Genomic DNA, 21,092 nt, shown 5'->3' on the forward strand with positions numbered 1-21,092 from the left:
TATTTTTTAGTGTATTAGTCTTTGTTTCTTTCTCTGATTTCAATTCCTTCATCCCTTAATTTCTGACTATTGATATTTATTTATATCAATTTAGTGAGGGCTAAAGATGATATTAGTCAATTTTAATATAATTAGCAATATGAAAAATTAAAAGAGAAATTGGTGGTATGGGCTTAAGCCCATCTAGGGTACACGGTACACCTATACAAGCACTTAGTATAATACTCCTATGCCGCAATGAGAGAGGAGAACACAATGTATAGCATGTTATGTGCTCTATAAATAACATGAACTAATAATTTTTGCTTGAATAACTTTGAGATAAATTGGAATGACTGTATTTGGGATTAATTACATGAACTTAGAAATGTATCTACTTAATTATTTACCAGGTAATTGACAATTAGCTACACAACTTTGAACTTGGTGTACAAAAGTTGTTAACACTTTTGATCCTTACGTATGTATTTCAATGTGTGCTATCCAAATTCAAATTGTTTGTGGTTGGTTTCGTCGGTGTTGCATTGGTTTACTTTTACCAAATCTTGAAGTTGTGGGCGTGTGCACGGTTTATGTATATAGAAATGGTCATGCCCATTCACACGCCAAAACTAGCAACAAAAGTTGGAATTCAAAACTATAGCCCAACTTACAATTCACTATTCTAGATTAAAAAAATATTGTCTACATTGATTGAATGTGGTCTACGAACACACTCGTCGCTCACTACATGTTTAATATTGACTTTCTAACTTATGGTTACCACTCTACATAGTATTTAAGTTTGACCTTTCTTTTCTCCTTTCTAGAAGCTAAATATACTTTAATTTATAATGTCACTTATACTTTCTATCCATTTTTAGTAATAAATACTTATATACTACTACTATTTCATTTTCCGAATTTATGTGGGGACTATTTTTACCTCATTTATTCGATGTACTATTCACTAAAATTATACTTCAATGTGTGGATAATTACAACAAAACTACATTAAACAAATTATGTCTATAACGTATAGAATATGTAATGAGTGATCGTCGGTGCATAGACATGAATTAGGAGTGATTTTTACTTCTGGCGGGGTCGTTACAATATCCTTTAGGGTGTCCACTATAAGCCAGGCACGGCTATAGCCCCGACCGGGGCGATCTCGGGGCTATCTATAGTGGGGAGCACGTCCGCCCCGAGGCGGACGACATTTCCGGGGCGGACTGTCATCCGGCGCCTTCGGGGCGAGGACGCGTCGGTCCGGGGCGGACGCGGCGAATAGGCGCGCCGGCTATAGTGGGGCGGTGCCCGGTGCGCCAGTCCAGATGCGAAAAATAATATTTTTTTTAAATTCAATTTAATTCACCTATAAATACACCTCATTCCATTAATTATTTTCACACCATTCCAACTCTTTATCACTCAAACTTTCTCTCACTAGAATTTGTGGACTGAAATGGACAATTTGTGGAATGACGCGTGGAATTCTCTGATTCAAGAGGTGCAACACCAGGCCGCCCAGGAGGATGCGGCGCGCTTGGCGGGGGAGGCGGAGGCCGCGATCCCTCGTGCGACTACTCATCGGCGGACCATCCAACGAGATCACCTCGGTGCGCGCCAGCGTCTAATGGCTGATTACTTTGTGGATAACCCCTGTTATCCACCCGAGATTTTCCGCTGGCGATTCAGAATGTCGTAACAGCTCTTCAACCATATAGCGATGAATTTGGCGGAGCGTTACTGGTGCTTCACCCTCCGGCGTGATTGCGCTGGCCGGATCGGGCTGTCTACGCATCAGAAGTGCACCGCTGCAATCCGGCAGCTTGCCTACGCCAGACCATCCGATATGTTCGATGAATACCTACAGATGGGTGAGACGACTAGCCTAACGGTGCTTAGGCAGTTTTGTAAAGGGATCCGGGAAATTTTTGGTAGGGAGTTCCTACGGAAGCCCACCCCTGATGAGTGTCAGAGACTGCTGGATATGTACGGTTCGATCCACGGGTTCCCAGGAATGTTAGGAAGCATCGATTGCATGCATTGGGAGTGGAGGAACTGCCCCGTGGCCTGGAAAGGCCAGTTCACAAATGGATTCAAAAGCAAACATCCATCGATGATTCTGGAAGCCGTTGCTGACTACCGTTTGCGGATCTGGCATGCGTATTTCGGTGTGGCAGGTTCGAACCACGACATTAATGTTCTTCAGCCATCGCCGCTCTTCAACGATGAGTGCCGGGGGGAGGGTCCAGAAATCAGCTTCGTAGCCAACGGCACGCAATACAGTATGGGATATATCCGCGGTGGCCCATATTCGTCAAGACAATTCGCCAACCGGTTGGACCGAAGAAATAATATTTTGCGCGCAAACAAGAGGGTGCTAGGAAGTATGTTGAGCGGGCTTTTGGTGTCCTCTAATTCGCCATTATACGGTGCTCGCCACGAGTTTGACACGAAGATAATGTCGCGAATATTATGTTAGCATATATCATATTGCATAATATGATAATAGAAGATGAAGGATTTGCGGCAGAGCGCTGGGCACCGGAAGAGAGCGCAAATACAATTCACAGTGTTGCCTCCGCGCCGATCCAGATGGGCGTACCACAGAGCAATGAATATTTGATCCAACGTTTTACTGATATGCGCAGGACACATCACATACCACACTCCAGGCTGATTTGATTGAAGAAGTTTGGCCACGTAGGGGAGGCGGCGCAGTGTGAACACCTTTGTGATTTGCACTAGATTAAATTTTCGTTGTATAATTTTTTCTGTACTTTAATACGACAAAAATTTAGTGTTTAATTTTAATTTCTTCACGTATAGCCGTTTTCTTCTAATTACGTATAGTCCGATAAATTTAATTATAATTGAATTAACACAAATGAAAAAAAGATTGGGGCTATTGGAAGTGTCCACCATAGTGGCGGAAACAAATTTTTGGGGTTGTGGACAAAAAAAGTGGGGCTGTGGACAAAAAAGGGGGCGGGGCTATTGGGGTGTCCGCCTTATAGTGGACACTCTTACTCCCTCCGTCCCCTAATAATTGTCTACTTTGATTCTGGCACGGATTTTAATAAATATAAAGAAAAAGTTAGTAGAATATGAGTCTCACTTATATAAATTAGTTTTATAGTAATAAAATGTGAGTAAAATGAGTAAGTAGGGCTTACTTACCATTTATGGTAAAAAATGAAAGTGGACAATTAATGGGGGACGAACGAAAATGATAAAAGTGAACAATTAATAGAGGACGACGGAGTATTACATTGCATTGTATTGGGAAAAAACGAACAAAAAATGGGATACGAAATGGACATAAAACCAGTGGCCTCTTAAAACTGAAAGGAGATTTTTGTGCTTCTATTTTATCATACGGTTTATTGGCAGGACGTCTTAGTCAATGAATCTCCTTTAATTTACTCATCTTATGTAATTTATTGAGTGCTGAGCTCACTTATATATAGTTGTAGATAAAATTTAGTACTGACACGCAGATAATTTGGAAAACTACACAACAACAAACAAAAATGTAAGTATGTATTTTATTGAGTGCTGAGCTCACAGTTGATAATTTGGAAAACTACACTGATGCAGACAAAAAGTTTTTATAACAAACAAATGCAAAATAGAAAACTACACTTAATATCAGTTAAAAATCTCATACATATGCAACTTGTAAATTTTTCCACAACCACCCAATATACAAGTGGGATTCTATTGCAAATGGTATTTTTATATTTCGATACCTTATAAGTTATGTGCTACCTTAAACGCCAAATGTAGCAATAATATTAATATGGGGCAAAATTTTCAATAGTCATTTTGGTAGCTACACAAAAATTAAATGATTAATATCATGTATCAAGTCACTTGTATTTTCTACCATTGTTGCACACTTTAAAATCTATCATATAGGATCATACTTACCAAGATAGTCATGTCTTGTTTATAATTAACTGATCAATAAGTTGGTGAATGTATACATATAGTTAGTGGACAGATGGTATGATATATATGGTGAGATCATTGATTGATTGCTAATCAAATTAAAGCTCATTATTTTTCAACACATTGTTAAAAAATTATTTCAATACTACATCTACCTTTTAATTTTGCAGCAAATGTATACATATAGTTAGTGGAGTAGTAGGTTAAAACTGTTCACAAGTCATTATGTTTTTGGCATCATTTTTGCATAAATTTATGAAGGAGACGTAGTTGTTGGGGAGCAATATCATTTTCAAAGCCTCATCACCTCTTTACATATATACTTCACTAGTATTAAATATAATCACTAAAAATCAAAACAATCCAGATCTCAGTTGACCCCTTCACATTAATCTTGTTTCTTGGGTAACAAAAGAGAAACAAATACATGTTGATGAAAGAGATAAGAGTGCACAAATAAAATCCCCAACACACGAGTTAAAATTTATCAATCAAAGTGCATGTACAAAGGATTTCTGATAGTATATACCGGTTAATTGGACATCGATTTAATAATACAGTGACCTAGCTCTATATCCATGATACCACAATCTCTCATCAAAGATCTCATTTACAGACAAAGAAGTTGATTGATGATTATGCCCCTAATTTCCCAAAAACTTAGAAAACACAACCGCTTGAAGAATCAACGGGGCTTCCATGAATGAATAATCAAGGTGACCAATTTGTACACTTTTGCCTATCTAGTTAAACTCTCATCTTCAAGCAGCTCCATTTTGGAGAAAAAATAGAGCAACTTAATTTCTCAACTGATTAAGTAGCAATCAACTTCTTTGTCAGCAGTTTTTGCTCCAATGGCGAAGCTTAAGTCTTCGCTGCCACACGATGTTAATAAACAAGATGTTAGAGGGACTTCATCAACCTCTACTTCTCTTGATTGACAAGTGAACTGACAAACAAATTCATCCAAAGCTTCTTTCATCCACACGGCCGCACAAGCTTCCCGAGCTTCATTCACAGTCATCTGCAAGAAAATGATACGATCCAACATCAGAACTAGTACCATAAAACATCATATTCGCAAAAGCTTGCATTTTTCAGTTAAAGGTTGGAGATAGATGAGTGAAGGAGCTTAAGGGCATACCCAAACTCGATGGCGAAGGCTTTTCTCTGGCCATACTTCCAATTCCTCGGTGACATACAAGGGAAACATGGATCCCTCATGATACTTCTCTTGGCTTTTGCTCTTGAAAATCCATTCACCCAATTTTTCCTGCAGTAATAGAAAAGTGAAAGAACTTTAGATGATGAATCTAGAGGTGTGAATACAATTATTGGCCCTAACACAAGAGAGATAATCCAAGAACTTACCCCTAGAAGGCCAACTACGCCGGCTTCCTCTAAGGTCTCTCGTGAAGCTGCCAGTTCGATATCTTCATCGAGTTCCCATCCACCCTGATGAATTTAATTGCAAATTGAACAATGCTTAGACCAAGGATCAATTATATACTTTGATGTCGTGATTATCGGTTTTTAAAAAAAAAGAATTGAGATGTTCATCAATTTTTACCTTAGGGAACATAAGTCTTGCACTCTTTTGAGAGCTGATCAAAAGGATCTCCAAATCATCGAGTGTGATATCATCGATGGAATGAGTTTTTTTGGTGTCTCTGATTCTATATGGAATACATCTGCATAAATTTGCAGAAACAGGATGAAATATTAGGCGCAATTCCATAAATAAACTATTTTAATAAAAAAAATACGCCACGGTGGCGATTCAACAAACAGTTGATGAACAATACAGATAAAAAAAATCCCCAAATCTAAAGAAGAAATTGAGAATCAAGGAGGAGATGAGATACGTACCCAACAACCTGACGAAATCCCTTATTATAGCGCTGCAAATGCCTCCCGGTGCGAGATGGCATGGCAACAAGCTTCTTAATTTGCATGATTAACAGACGGAAGTGGAAACCCTTGTTTATTGGGGATAATGATTTAGAAATAAGCGAAAAAATGAATCTTTTTTCCCCGGGAGAAAAGAAACTCCCTCCAACGAAATCAGAAGGCTCAGTAAGTAAAAGAAGGGTAAAATTCGGTTAAAAACAGTTGCGATTGGCTCCAGAAAAATAGGCAATGGCAACAATCTGCGTCGATGATTTCCTATATCCAAGAATTAAAAATTGGAAACTGGTAATTGATTCTTGAGAAATAATTGCAAACAAAAATTGATGCTTCTGCTTCTTGTTGTTGAGAGACGACAAATGGAAGGCAATAATTGAAGGTTATTGTGGATAACTGAAATGGTTGGAGTTGTTCATCCACTGATTATATAGACCTTTTGTACTACAATGGTGGGGTAGGGTGGGTGGGCAGGTGGGTTGGGGGGGGGGGGGGGGGTTATAAGCCTTAAACTTTATTAGGGGGTCCAATTCATTTGGACTTATAAACCAAAACATTTGGTTACATATATTGTGTTTAGTATATTTGATAAAAATAGAGTACTCATACGAAGAAATAAAGTGTGTGAAAAGAGATGTCTTTTTTTCGCTATGGTAGTAAATTAATTAACATAATATAGCTCAAAATGATACTACATAACTCAAGTAATTTGAGCGGATAAAGTATATACGTTATTCAATTTAAATACTTGAATATTACTATAAGATTTAGTATATTATGATAAAATATATAATCATATTTTATTATAGTACTATAGTATATACTATGACATGAAAATACATGTACTACTACTAAACCAATAAACTTTTAATTTTGTGATGGAAATCAAGTCTATATTGTAGTAAGTACTATGACGACTATAAAATTGCAATTCTTTTTATAAATATTATGGGTTTCATCTTATGCATTAACATGTAAAATAAAAGTAAATTATAGGAATATATACAGAAGGGGGTTTGAATGAATAATTGATATACTCCTACTATTTTAATTACTATTATCAACTCATTACATTCTAATGAGTACTGTTTGATTACGAATAATTAAACCTAGTATAGTAGTATGGACGCGCCTGCCATTGCTGTCGAAGGATGCCAGAAAAGTCGACTGAGTTCGAGAAACCACTCCTGCATTGACACGTGTGCGATGGCGACGTGGAATTATTAACTTTCCATTTTACTATGCGATCCTTCAATTCTTTTGTAATTATCCCCTCCGCCCCAAATAGACAATACGATTGTATACTCTTTTACAGATTTTAAAGATAACGTTAAAAGAATTTAGTAAAATACAAGTTTCATTTTTTATAATTCTATAAATAAAATTATGAATTAACAGAATATAAGACCTACTATTATTTATAATAAAAATTACACAACTTTTACTATGGGACTAACTAAAATAGTAAAAAAGCGACTCACAATATATTGTGAGTAGATGGATTACTATATTCTATTCATAAATCTTGAAATATCAATAATACTTAGTTATGCAAATTACAAACTGACAAATAGAACCACAGTACAAACAAGCAGAGTGCATGGATAATTACATCCGATTAGTAATGTAAATCAAATCAGTCCATCAGATTATAGGCCAATTCTTCTCGAGTTGTGAGTTAATCATACTAATTATTTTTCATTGTGCTCATATATAGTCTTCAAACTCTTCATTATCTATTAAAAATACAATATTAAAATATACTCCACTATCTCTGTGGCATTCTAAATGAAATATTTTTTTAATTATTTGGCATAAAAAACTCTGAAGGTTGTTTTGTGAATTAAATAGAGTGTGGATAAAGTAAGATAAAACGTAATATATTTTGATAATTTATAATTATATAACAAAAATAAAATCTTGCCACCAGAATATTCATGCAACCAATTTTGTGTGCAGATAAAAGCTTGAACCAGATAGTACTCCATATATGAATTACTATTATTTGTGCATACACTATAGTATTAGTAACTAAGTAATATTATCAACTTTTATTGTTATTCAATAATTAATTAATTATATTGTCTCTTAATTCGTTTCAAAAATCATAATACTATTAACTATGTTAAAATATGCAAATGATTGACCCATAGGCATATATATATAACTTACTACATCGTTTCAATTTCTTAGTTCAATGATAATATTATCCAGAGAAAACATATGTACCATAATATATATTAGTAATAAATATTTAGTGAAGTCATAATAGTAAAAAAAAAAACTACTCCTAGGTATAATTTTGAAGAGAACTCGAGACGATCTTTTATGTAATCCAGAATCATAGTTAGCCACTTAATGTAGTCTAATAGAATCACTCAAAAAATTGTTTCTAGTACCGATTTTGTTCATCTTTATATTATTCATTTAGAAATTATTTTATTTACTTCAATACCTCAATTAGGGGTGGCACGTTACGGTATACCGCACCGAGAATGTCATACAGTATACCGTACCGCAAATTGCGGTATGAGAAAATGTCATACATATATCATACCGAATTTTTCGGTATACCACATTCGGTATGATAATTTCCGATACCGTTATCATACCGTTTATGCGGTATATCATACCCTATTTCCGTATACCGCACTTTTACGGTATACCGAAATGATGTATGACATACCGAGTACAATATACCAAAATAAGGTATGACATACCGTTATACTTGTGTTTCATACCAAAAAATTCCTATTTTATAGCCAAATATATAAAATAAAATATCACCTATTTAATAATGTCCAAAATATTAAAACTACACTACGATCAAATCTTATTCAAAAAATTCAAATCAACAAAACTTCAACAATCAAACTACAGTGGACTGGATTTGCATCTCTGCGTCAGTGTGTTTGGGGTTGGGGGCAGATGAACTAAAATGTGAAAGTAGGGTTAGGGATTTTAACTTTTCAACATTTTTTAAATAATTTATAAAAACAATACATATACCAAAATTTTGGCAAATACTATGCATGCGGTATACCGCGGCATACGAAAATCTATACCTTTACCGTACCAATATATATCGGTAAGATATCATACCATAACCCAACTTGCGGTATACTACAAATTCGGTATTTTCGGTACGATATTTCAGTATATTTAGCCGGCCCTAACCTCAATTCCGATACAAAAGTGCTTTTACTATAGGAAGAAGAAGAAGAAATGTAAGTGAAATTTCGTGAAAGAACATCATTTACTACCCTAGATCTTGAATGTTATTTTAAAACATCATATATTAATTTTATGTGATTATAAAATTAGCACATTCCTAAACCTAATTGTTGGTTAGAGCCGAAATAATCATTGCAGAGAGAATCCGTGTAACATGCACATATATCATCTGCACTCTTATTTAGAATAATATAGCAGAGTCAACTAATTTGCACAAACAACCAATATTTTGTAACTAGGGGAATCAAATTAAGAATACTTTGACTAAAACTGGGTTTTGATTATGAAACCACGATTCCACCACTACTATTTTTTTTATTTAATTTCACACAAAGCTTGAATATTTTCTTCAAATCATGATATATAGTCGGTTGTGTTTCAAATTATTGTGTACAGATTATAATGTTCATACTTGGCTTGGCAAGCTTGTTACTTCACGCAATTAACAAAAATAATTGTTTGTAGCTATAATGATTGGGTGATCTAATTAATTGTTTCTTAATTTATTTGTTATATAGGAGTATAATATTGGAGGATTTTGAATGGGTTACTAGGTCATTACGAGACGCCTAATATCATCCTGATTCCTGCATGTGAATAAAATAAATAAAAAGAAGTGAGATCTGTGAATTATTGCAACAAAATAGAATCCCGAGACTTTGGTAAAGCTCACATATAGAAAAATAAGATTGTGTATTACTTTAAACTTTGTAATCTTGTCTACATAAAGAGAAGGACATGTCCATGTGCATCACTTGCAAATTAACAGAAAACAAACCACATGCCAATCTATTTCTCAACTTTGCACCTGAAATGTATTGTAGTATATACATAGTTTGGTATGTTTTCTAGTTTTTAGTATATTGAACTATACTACAATATGTGATCCACGTCAAAAAAGTATTGTGGTGACTTTTTATACAAATCTGAAACAATTTGATTTACTTGTAATTTTTTTCGATTATACTAAAAATCTCATACCACTGAGGTGGTGAGGAAGAGTCCAAAACAAGAAGCAAAATAAATGAAACGACAACAAAAACACCAACAAACCTCATGCAAGGCTAACAAAAAACATAAGGTTCATAAGCTTACAACTAGACTAATCAAAACATACCGAAGAAAATAGATAGCTCACATCCCAAGAGAAGAGTCGAGAGACGGTTGAGGAGGCACTAAACAGTAAACACCAACCAAAATTCAGGTGAACGACAAGCAGATAATGAAAGCAGAACAAGAGGAAAGACATCACCAGCTCAACGTCAACCATGAACAAAGTCGGTGAGAGATGGGATCAACTTGCTCCTCGCACTTATATATTGTACTCCTAATCGCTAAACTTGGTTTCAACCCTCTCAATCTCTGATGACACTCCAGTTCTCTAAAATTTGTTTTGGATAGTAAATAAGTGTGGATATCATGTCATCCTCGAATCCAAGTACCAAGAGTCAAAACTCAAACGATCCCAATTAATTAGTCTCTATACATCTAAATGGACCTTCTTGGCGTTAATCTAATTATAAATTCATAATATACATCAATTAACAATCAGTTTTCATTAATTGGTCAATATATTCTGAATGGAGGGAACGAGCAATATTACATTTTGACGCATTGTATTTCCATGCAAACGTAATATAGTAATTTATGGGCGTTGAATTAAGGCCATATTCCATCCGATATAGGGAAGTGTGTCATGTTAAATACATATACTTTTAATACTACTTAATAAAATTAAAACATGCATGCTAATTGGCGTGTGTATTAAAGTCCCTACATCTAGATCCAATTTATAAATGAAAAATCTTGGCAAAGTGTCGTTTTGGAATAGCTAAGGGACCATTTTACAATTATAACATTTTAATTTTATATTTAAAATTGAGTAGACCAAGTAGAACTAGTTGTTGGTTGGGGGTTAAAATTCAAAGTCAGGCCACGCGCGTGGGACTCGGTGCAACGGATGCTTTTGAAAACGTTTTTATTAATTTTATTGGGACCGTGGCCACGTCGTGTTTGCCACTCATTTCTTTATTTCTAGTATCTTGAATTATCTCACTTTCCTATTTTTTTTAATGTTTTTCTTCTTTTTTTGGCATTTATTCCAAAATGGATGATTAGAGATTAGAATAATTCCATTGCCACAGAAAGGCTTAGAATATTACCCACTTACGCAACAAATTGTTTACTGATGATTCCGCGAATTTTTGATGATGATAAATGCTCGTAAAAATAAATTACGACACAGAGAATTTTACGTGGTTCGATTTACTGAGGTAAATCTACGTCCACGGGGAGAAATGGGGGCAGGTTTGTATTGCTTGATCTGCGAATTACAGCTTACAACACAGACTTGCTATATGATTATTTCTCTAGAGAGATTCTAACCCTTTTCTATCAGATCTAAGTTCTATTTATACATTGAACTAAGATCGTGGCTTACATCATCACTCTAGGTCGTGGAGGTCGTGTAGGTCATGGCCTAAGATCGTGGCCTGAGTTGACGCCACGTGGTAGTGGGTGTGTTGGAAGTTGTGGAAATCCTGCCTGGGTCCACTAACTCCTTGTTCGGTCGAATACTGAGACCGAACTGCTTTGGTTGCCGATCTGAGAGTAGAGCTTGATGCCGACCTGAGAGCAGAGCTTGATTGGTTGGCTTTTACCGAGCTGTAGGCTGAGGCCGAACTCTTTGGTAATGCCGAACTCCTCCGAACTCTTTGGTAATGCCGAACTCATACTCTTCCTTGGGCTTTGGGCTGATGGGCCGTCACTGCTGTTGGGCTTGTTTAGTTCGTACCCCATCACTACCCCCCCCGCAAGACGAAGTGAATCACTTCGGCGAAGCGAGTCACTTCGGCATTCTGGATAAAGGTACGGGGGAGGCTGACGTCAGGGGACGTGCCTTGCATGTGACTGCATTAAATGCGACAGTAAAATCCGGCCGTTGAATCCTGAAAAGGTGGGATTCGAAACGGTGCAACGATTTTGAAATCTTCGCCGAATCTGATAAATATGCTCTTTCTTCCTCATTTGAACACCTTTGCTGTTGCGTCTTCTATACTCTCTCTTTCTCGAGAAATTTTCTTCCGCTTTCCAGAGCTTCTTCAGACTTTCTTCACTTTCAAAAAGTAAGAAGAATGTCTTCTTCTTCTTCTTCGGTGTCGGGTAGCGGTAGGAAAGGGGATAAGGGGTCTTCTAGCCGGAAAGAATCCGGGGAGAAGACCGTAGAGTATTTTCACAGTATCTTGAGTAAGGATACTGTGATATCCCTTCACGAGAAATATTTTTTACCTGGGGGGAAGGCGGTGGTTCCCGACGATGATCATAGGGCTAACGACCCGCCGGAGGGTTATGCCACCGTTTACGAAGCCTGCTTAGAATGCGGGCTTCGTTTTCCTCTTCCCCCACCTTTTGTAGAGCTTCTTGATTTTTTTCAACTCCCTTTAGGTCAGGTGACTCCGAACTCTTGGAGGCACTTATCGGCTTTTGCTGCCGAACTTCGTAGGCTAGATAAGGATCTGTCTCTGAGGGCAATCCTTAATTTTTTCCAGTTTAAAAGGAAAGGATCTTGGTTTTACTTGATCCCCTTACAGCCTTTTAGGGCCTTCTGCAAAACCAAGTGGCCGAAATGGCAAAACCGTTTCTTTTTTTATAATAGGACTTCGGCTCCGGGCTTTCCTTGGAGAAGGCCGAAGTCCGTGATTCCCCATCCTCGGTTAGAACCGTTGGCCGAGCTCGAGGGCGAGCTCAATAAGATTCCTATGATTAGGAAACAGTATTCGGAAACTGAGCTCGTCAAGGGCGACCTCGTGTTCAATATCTCGTCTTCGGACGAAGAGGCCGAGGGTGAGGATTTCTCTTTATCTTTATGCTCTACTGCTTTAACGAAGAAAACTAACCTTGTTTTCTTGCTTTTTGGCAGTGTTCATGCTGAATAAGGCTATCCGAAAGTCCTCCGAGCTTGAGGAGCCGGAGAGAGAGAAGGCTACCAGCTCGGCGCCTGATGCCGAGAAGAATCCGAAGAGGCAAAAGACCTCTTCGGGTCCAAAGAAGCCGGAGTCGACTTCGGCAAGTAGGAAGGGGAAGACCCAGAAGCCCCCGAGAGCGCCAGAGAAAGACGTGGTCTTGGCGCCTCCTTCGGAGCATATCTGTGAGCCATTTTTATGGCCCACGGACTTCGCCGAGGTGAATTGTCTTCTTGATTCTTTGGCTTGGCTTCTGTCCTGTATTTTTGGTGCCCTCTGTTGACTTTTTTCCTTATCCATTTTCAGAGGAACGATATGCTCTCCAAGCTCGTCGCCGTCGAACTCTCCAAAGCGTCCAACGACTATGCTGAGATGCAGAGGAAATTAGCGGCTGCTTGTCACCGGGCCGAGCAGGCCGAGGCAAACTTTGAGAAAGCCAGAGCTGCTAGGATTTCGGCCCAGGATGAAGCTCAGTTTGCCAAAAACCAGCTCGTCATCCAGCGAGAGCAGACGAAACGGAGTGATGCTGCCGCCGTGGTTGCCCAGGGGGAGGCTCTCCGTGTTTACACGGAGAAACTCTTCTTGAGTAGCCAGTTCTCGGCTTTTGTCGGTAGTCTGGTAAGGCTAATTGCCGATAAGGGCGAGCAGGGGGCCGACGTCGTGCTGCCTCTGTACAGCCGAGAGATAGCAGCTCGGCTTCAGAATCTGCCGCTCCTTGAGGAGCTCGCTTCATCCTCGGTCCTGCTTTCTGCAGACCGAGTCCGGAGTTGTCGAGCTGATCGGGACGAGAACCTGGAGGCTATCTTTGCCTCCGTGGGACCCGTTTCACCCGCTTCGACTTACAACGGAGAGGGTGATGCCGAGCCGCTGGAGCGGGAGGCCGAAGTCGAGCGAGCCGGGCATCCGGAGAAGGAAGCCGATCAGGAGACGCAGCAGATCGGCTACGGTGGCGCCGAGCAGGCTGGGGAGAGCAAGGAGGCAGAGGCTGAAGCTGAAGCAGAGAAGGAAGCTGAACCTCACCGAGAAGGTGGAGACGAAGCTAGCGAAGTATGATTTCGTCTCCCTTCTCTTAGTTTAGTTTCTTCCTTGTAAAATGGCCTTGAAGCCCTCCTTGTATAGAAAATTTTTTTTTTTTTTCTTATGAATGAAAAAATTCTTCTTTCTGCTCTTGTGTCTTCGTATAGCCTTTCGTACTCTCTTACTCCTGTTGTGGTTTACTACCTGCTCGGTAAGCTGAAATGCCGAACTGACGTAGCTGCTTTGTATTCTTAACTCTCAAGGAGCTGGAGGTACTTCACTGGAAGCGGCTGTACTCTTCGGCTTTAGACGAAGCTGAGAAAAGAGCTATAGCCGATCAGACGAAGAATGACGAGCTTCTGGCTCGTTTAGTGAAGCTGGATGCCGATAATAAGGACTTAGAGTCCGATAAGAATGATCTGGAGGCCGAGCTGAATACGACCATTGCTGAGAGGACTGCGTACGAGGATTACATCCGTGTGCGCGGGGGAATGACCATATCAGATGTTCAGAGTCGAGTTGACGAACTGTGGGAGGAATATAATGTACTCCGGAGGAACAATGCGCTGGAGAGCTCGGCTTGCCAACAAGTCGTGACATCATTGCGGCGCTGGGCTTCTCGGTACAACATTGTTCTTTCTCGGCGCCCCTCCATAGAAAGATTCCTTCGGCATATCGCGCCAACAGATGCTCGCACTCCAGATCAAACCTCTGGTTCCCTTGTTCAAAATCCTACTCCCAGCCAACAACGAACTCCGGAACAGCCGGAAACGTCAAGACGAGAACGGGCTCAGGAGCAACCGGAATCGTCAAGACAGGGACGGACTGAAATTCGCCGAGGAGTTGTGACTATGAGCGAGCAAGATCAGCAGATGCTTCGTGAAGAGACTCTTCGCCGCCGAGGTGCTAGGGCTTCCCGGGCTCAGAGGAGAGGTGGCAGGTCGATTAGAGCATCTCGTCGACCTGCTTATTCTGCGGCTGCCTGGAACGCCCGAACTCAGCTTCACGAGGATTTTGTGAATAGATGGCTCAACTTTAGCAACCCTGGACAGTAGAATAGTCCTTTGTAATAGCGTAACGCCATCTCGTAGGGTAGCGGAGTTGTGTGCCGAACAAGATTTGAAAAATGAAATTTTGTTTTCGCTTTTAACACTGTATTTACAGCTTCGCGAAAAAATTTCATCATACTTGTCCTCGGTCTTATGAAGTGAACTTCTTTGACCGGACTTGTCTTTGGTCTGATGAAATAAACATCTTTGACCGGACTCGTCTTTGGTCTGATGAAATAAACATCTTTGACCGGACTCGTCTTTGGTCTGATGAAATAAACATCTTTGACCGGACTCGTCTTTGGTCTGATGAAATGAACATCTTTGACCAGACTCGTCTTTGGTCTGATGAAACAAACATCTTTGACCGGACTCGTCTTTGGTCTGATGAAATAAACATCTTTGACCGGACTCGTCTTTGGTCTGATGAAATAAACATCTTTGACCGGACTCGTCTTTGGTCTGATGAAATAAACATCTTTTGACCGGACTCGTCTTTGTGTTCTAATTTGGCGATTTTCGTCGCCGGGATCGAACTTTCCCTTGTCCTAATTCGGCGAGTTTTATCGCGTGGATCGGACTTTCCCAGTTAACCGAAGTGGTCTTATGCAGTAAACCTCTTTGACTAGACATGGTCGTCCTCGGTCTTATGAGGTAAACTGCTTTGACCGAACTTGGTCGTCCTAATTCGGCGAGTTTTATCGCGTGGATTGGACTTTCCCTTGTCCTAATTCAGGCAAGTTTTATCGCGAGAATCGGACTTTTGTTGCAGTTCGTTTCAGACGAAGTGCTTGATTCTTAAGCAGAATTGTGGTCTTGTATCCTCTTTAGAAGCTTTGACACACAATCGTGGGCTTGTTGCAGCTCGTTTCAGACGAACTGCTTGTTTAAGCTGAATTGTGGTCTTGTATCCTCTTTAGAAGCTTTGACACACAATCGTTGGCTTGCATGTTCTAAAAAGGGGATCAGCCTTTGAAGAACGAGATACCTCAGTTTTATTTGTAAGAGACGACACTCACATAGACAGACACAACGCACGTAGAGACAAGAACAAGTAAAAAACAAAGAAAACACATAAGACTGACTGACCGGACTGTCTCTTACAAAGGGAACTTTTTGAGGTTGGAAACGCACCATGTTCGGGGTACTTGTGCTCCTGACGCGTGAGTCAATTTGTAAGACCCTTTGCCGAGGACTTCTGACACCCGATATGGACCTTCCTATGTGGGCTCGAGTTCGCCCAGCTTTTCTGCTCGGCTTACTTCGTTGTTTCTCAAGACGAGATCTCCCACTTGAAATTGCAGCTTCTTCACCCTTTGGTTGTAATACCGGGCTACTTGCTCCTTGTACTTGGCTGCTTTTAGGCAGGCCAATTCTCTTCTTTCTTCGGCAAGATCTAGTTCGGCTCTCAGTCCATCACCATTCATTTCTGAGGAGAACTTGAGTTCGGGGACTGGATATGCCGATCTTAACCGAATCACGGCTTCAGTGCCGTACACCATCGAGTTCGGCTCCGGTGTGACTTCGGTCATTTCGCCGGCCTCTGATTCCGGCTGCTGTGATTGCTATGCTTGATGGTGCCGAACTGATTGCTCGGCACTTTTAAGCGCAATCTGCGAACACACTTGCTCTTTTTCGATCACCTCGGATGACCGCTATCTCTCCTTTAGTGGAGAAGGTGTTCGGCGAGGATGCCTCTGATCGCTATGACCGGGCTTCTTTTTGTCTTCTCTAGATGAGCTGTCTAAAGACCGTTTTCGACGGTCTGCCTCATCGGCACGAGAAAACTTGTCCGCAATGTCCCACATCTCTTGAGCTGTTTGCGGACCGCACTCCACGAGCTTTCTGTAGAGAGCTCCGGGCAGGATTCCATTTTGGAATGCCGAAATGACAAGTAGATCATTGAGATTATCTACTTGTAGGCATTCCTTGTGGAATCTCGTCATAAAATCGCTGATCTTTTCGTCGCGACCTTGACGTATAGAAAGCAGCTGAGCCGAAGTGCTTCTGGCTTCCGCTTTCTGAAAGAACCTCCTGTGGAAAGCATCCATTAGATCTCGGTAGGATCTAATGCTGCCTTGAGGGAGGCTATCGAACCACCTTCTTGCGTTCCCGATTAGCAGCTCGGGAAACAGCTTGCACATGTGGACCTCGTTGAGACCCTGGTTCGCCATGTTATATTGATAGCGTCCCAAGAAATCATGAGGATCCACGAGTCCGTCATAGGTCATCGACGGAGTTCGGTAGTTCTGTGGTAGGGAAGTTCGGGTAATATCGTCCGAGAACGGAGTCCTCAATGCTCCGTACATGGCGAACCCGACATTTCTTCGGTATGGAGGAGATGGAGTTCTCCTGTGATTCCGGTACCGAGGATTCTTTCTTCTGGAAGACATGATACTACTGCGGTAGTGACTGTCTCGTATGGAGGGAGAGAGAGAATCCGCCGTTTTCGCCTCCGGCTGCTTTTGGCTTCTCTGCAGGAAGGTTAAGAATTCCTCCTGCTTTTCAGCCAAAAACAGCTTGACAGCCCCGTTCAAATCGGGCTGCTGGGAAGACTCGGTGTGACGGCTTTTGGAGCGGCTTGTTCCTCCGCCATGAGAACTGGTGGTGGATTTATCCCTAGGCTGTTTTCCAGACCTATGGGATGGATTGGCTTCCTCCTGGTTCTTACGGGCAGGAATACGGGTACTCTGCGATCTGGTATGCATTTTTTGGGTTGAAAAAATGGTCAAAAATTCGCTCTATCACAAATTTGGTTCTCTGTTTCCCACAGACGGCGCCAGTGATGATTCCGTGAATTTTTGATGATGATAAATGCTCGTAAAAATAAATTACGACACAGAGAATTTTACGTGGTTCGATTTACTGAGGTAAATCTACGTCCACGGGGAGAAATGGGGGCAGGTTTGTATTGCTTGATCTGCGAATTACAGCTTACAACACAGACTTGCTATATGATTATTTCTCTAGAGAGATTCTAACCCTTTTCTATCAGATCTAAGTTCTATTTATACATTGAACTAAGATCGTGGCTTACATCATCACTCTAGGTCGTGGAGGTCGTGTAGGTCATGGCCTAAGATCGTGGCCTGAGTTGACGCCACGTGGTAGTGGGTGTGTTGGAAGTTGTGGAAATCCTGCCTGGGTCCACTAACTCCTTGTTCGGTCGAATACTGAGACCGAACTGCTTTGGTTGCCGATCTGAGAGTAGAGCTTGATGCCGACCTGAGAGCAGAGCTTGATTGGTTGGCTTTTACCGAGCTGTAGGCTGAGGCCGAACTCTTTGGTAATGCCGAACTCCTCCGAACTCTTTGGTAATGCCGAACTCATACTCTTCCTTGGGCTTTGGGCTGATGGGCCGTCACTGCTGTTGGGCTTGTTTAGTTCGTACCCCATCATTTACTAAAATTCGTTTGTTTGATAGTGATATAATATAACACTTGGTGTGAAATGTGGTTGATGCTTTTACCTTATGAGTAAACGATATTTGCTTAGGTGTGTTAAGTTGTTGTATGCGGATTAATTATATCAGTTGGTGAAAGTATGGTTATCTAATCTAATAATAAATTTAAATATAAATTCATTCTTATGTAGTGGAGTATTATTTAGGGTTTATTTTTTAAATAAAAAAGTTGTGATTATTCGCTACTTTTTTCTTCCTTTTGCGATTAAATACAAAATACCGGTATAGTATATAATAAACAAAAGCTATCTAATATTGATACGTATACATGAATTCATAGAGTTAAAGTGATCACGAATTAGAATATATATTTTCCAATTGTAGAAAATGATGTTGCTATGATTTGGATCGCAGAATGTGATATTATTCGAGATTTGACAAATTTAGAGGTGCTTGCTGATTTCCCTTATTACTCCATTTCTTCTTGTGGATATGAAATATGAAATTGAAGGACTATACGTATGCTTTTGTATCAAGAATATGCTATTTTTGAAACCCTACATATATATTTTGGGATATATAGATAATGATATACAGCTACAAGTCGTGTCGTGTCTTCTAATTATTCAGAAATTTTAACAGTCTAATAATCATACTAAGGTAATTTAAAACTAATACATATAGTTTGATTGTAACAAAAACTCACTACTTTTGAGCTAGTTTTAAGTGCATCCGCAGCGGTGAGCAGGACGCTGTCCGTCCGTCCGTCCGTGCCAGCAGCACGGCACTGCTGTCCGGCGCTGCTCGATGCATCGAACACGTCCGTGCCAGCGAGCAGCTGACGTGGCGCGTTCTGATTGGCCAACGGCATTTCCGTTGGAAATTCATTTTTTTTTTAAATCGAAAATAATACCAAAAATTTTTTTAAAAAAAATTCAGAATCCCAAAAATCTGGTCGTTTTTTTACCGTTTTCTGGATTTTTTATTTTATTATTTTTATTATCCCCAAAATCATCTATAAATACACACATTCATCATCCATTTTTCACATCAAAACATATCTCATTCATATCTTTTCATACAACTTATATCTATAGCTTCCTCTCTCACTCAAACCCTCAAATGGATTTCACCCATCTCATTGCGGAAGCGGAGCGCGAAGAACAAGAATACTATGAACAACATCGTGCCGCCTATGAAGCCTATGTCGCAGCGAATACCCCCCACCCCTCCTCCTCAACCAACTAGATCAACTCGCCGATACATCCATCGTGACCGGGATGGAGCCAACGAAAGGCTCGTTGCCGACTATTTTTCCGACCAGCCGTGATTTCCGGAAGATTACTTTTGGCGCCGTTTTCACATGTCAAAACGCTTGTTCATGCGTATTGTCAACACATTGTCCGCCCATATTGAATACTTTCAAACAAGTACCGACGCAGCCGGTCGGCAAAGTCTCTCGGGCTTGCTGAAGTGTACGTGTGCCATCTGACAACTTGCTAGTGGGCAAACGACTGACCTCTTCGACGAGTATTTGCATGTTGGTGAGTCCACTGGAATCCTCTGCCTTAAAAATTTTTGCGAGGGCGTTCGTTCAGTTTTCGGGGATGAATTCCTTCGGGCACCCACCACCGATGATTGCCAACGGTTGCTTCGTCTTCACGAAACAGTCTATGGTTTTCCAGGTATGCTTGGCAACATTGACTGCATGCATTGGAGGTGGAAGAATTGCCCGACTGCTTGGAGGGGGCAACACTTAAACTGCCACAAAGGCGGCAACCCAACACTTATCCTTGAAGCGGTCGCCGACTACCGCCTATGGATTTGGCATGCATATTTCGGTGTTTCCGGATCCAACAACGACTTGAACGTATTCTATTCTTCACCACTCTTCAATGATGTGTTGAATGGTGTAGCACCGGTGATCGACTACACCGTCAACGGAAATACATACCACATGAGTTATTATCTCGCCGATGGTATCTACCCAAGGTGGTCGACTTTCGTGAAGACGCTCAGCAACCCGCAAGACCCGAGATGGGTTCTTTTTGCGCAGCGTCAAGAGTCCGCTCGTAAAGACGTCGAAAGAGCTTTTGGGGTCCTTCAAGCCCGATTCAACATTGTGAAGGCCCCGTCACGGCTGTGGTACGTGAAAAATATCGCCGACATCATGTACACATGTGTTATCTTGCACAACATGATTATAGCCGACGAAGGACCGAGGGAGGCTAGCTTTTAATACGAGGATGAAGCCGGAAGCTAAACCACGAGGTCTCCCCCACGCCGAGGTGTGCATACGACGGTGGGTGAGAGGATCGAAACAAGACACACAATGCGCGATACCCGAACCCACGTTGAGCTACAAGAAGACCTAATCAAACACATTTGGGCGAAATTCGGCCACGGGTAGTGGTTTTTTTTTTTAATTTTATGAATTTAATTATGTAATTTTTAATTTTTAGGATTTAAATTATGTAATTTTTAATTTTAAGACTTTAATTATGAAAATTTTAATTTTTAGGATTTTAATTATGTAATTTTTAATTTTTTTGTAATTTGTAATATTATTCCGGTTATTTT

General features: G+C 40.3%; 1 protein-coding gene across 1 annotated transcript; it reads right to left on the reverse strand.

The window, feature by feature from the left end:
* Positions 1-4,391: 4,391 nt before the first annotated feature.
* On the reverse strand, positions 4,392-6,260 carry LOC121747057 (nudix hydrolase 18, mitochondrial-like). Its single transcript, XM_042141039.1, has 5 exons — positions 5,812-6,260; positions 5,513-5,633; positions 5,314-5,397; positions 5,087-5,215; positions 4,392-4,966 (listed from the first exon to the last, which is right to left on the reverse strand). The coding sequence occupies exons 1-5, from the start codon at positions 5,895-5,897 to the stop codon at positions 4,748-4,750; spliced, it is 639 nt and encodes a 212-aa protein (XP_041996973.1). The 5' UTR covers positions 5,898-6,260; the 3' UTR covers positions 4,392-4,747.
* Positions 6,261-21,092: the final 14,832 nt, after the last annotated feature.

This window comes from Salvia splendens, chromosome 9, assembly GCF_004379255.2.
Source record: "Salvia splendens isolate huo1 chromosome 9, SspV2, whole genome shotgun sequence".
Taxonomy (NCBI): domain Eukaryota; kingdom Viridiplantae; phylum Streptophyta; class Magnoliopsida; order Lamiales; family Lamiaceae; genus Salvia; species Salvia splendens.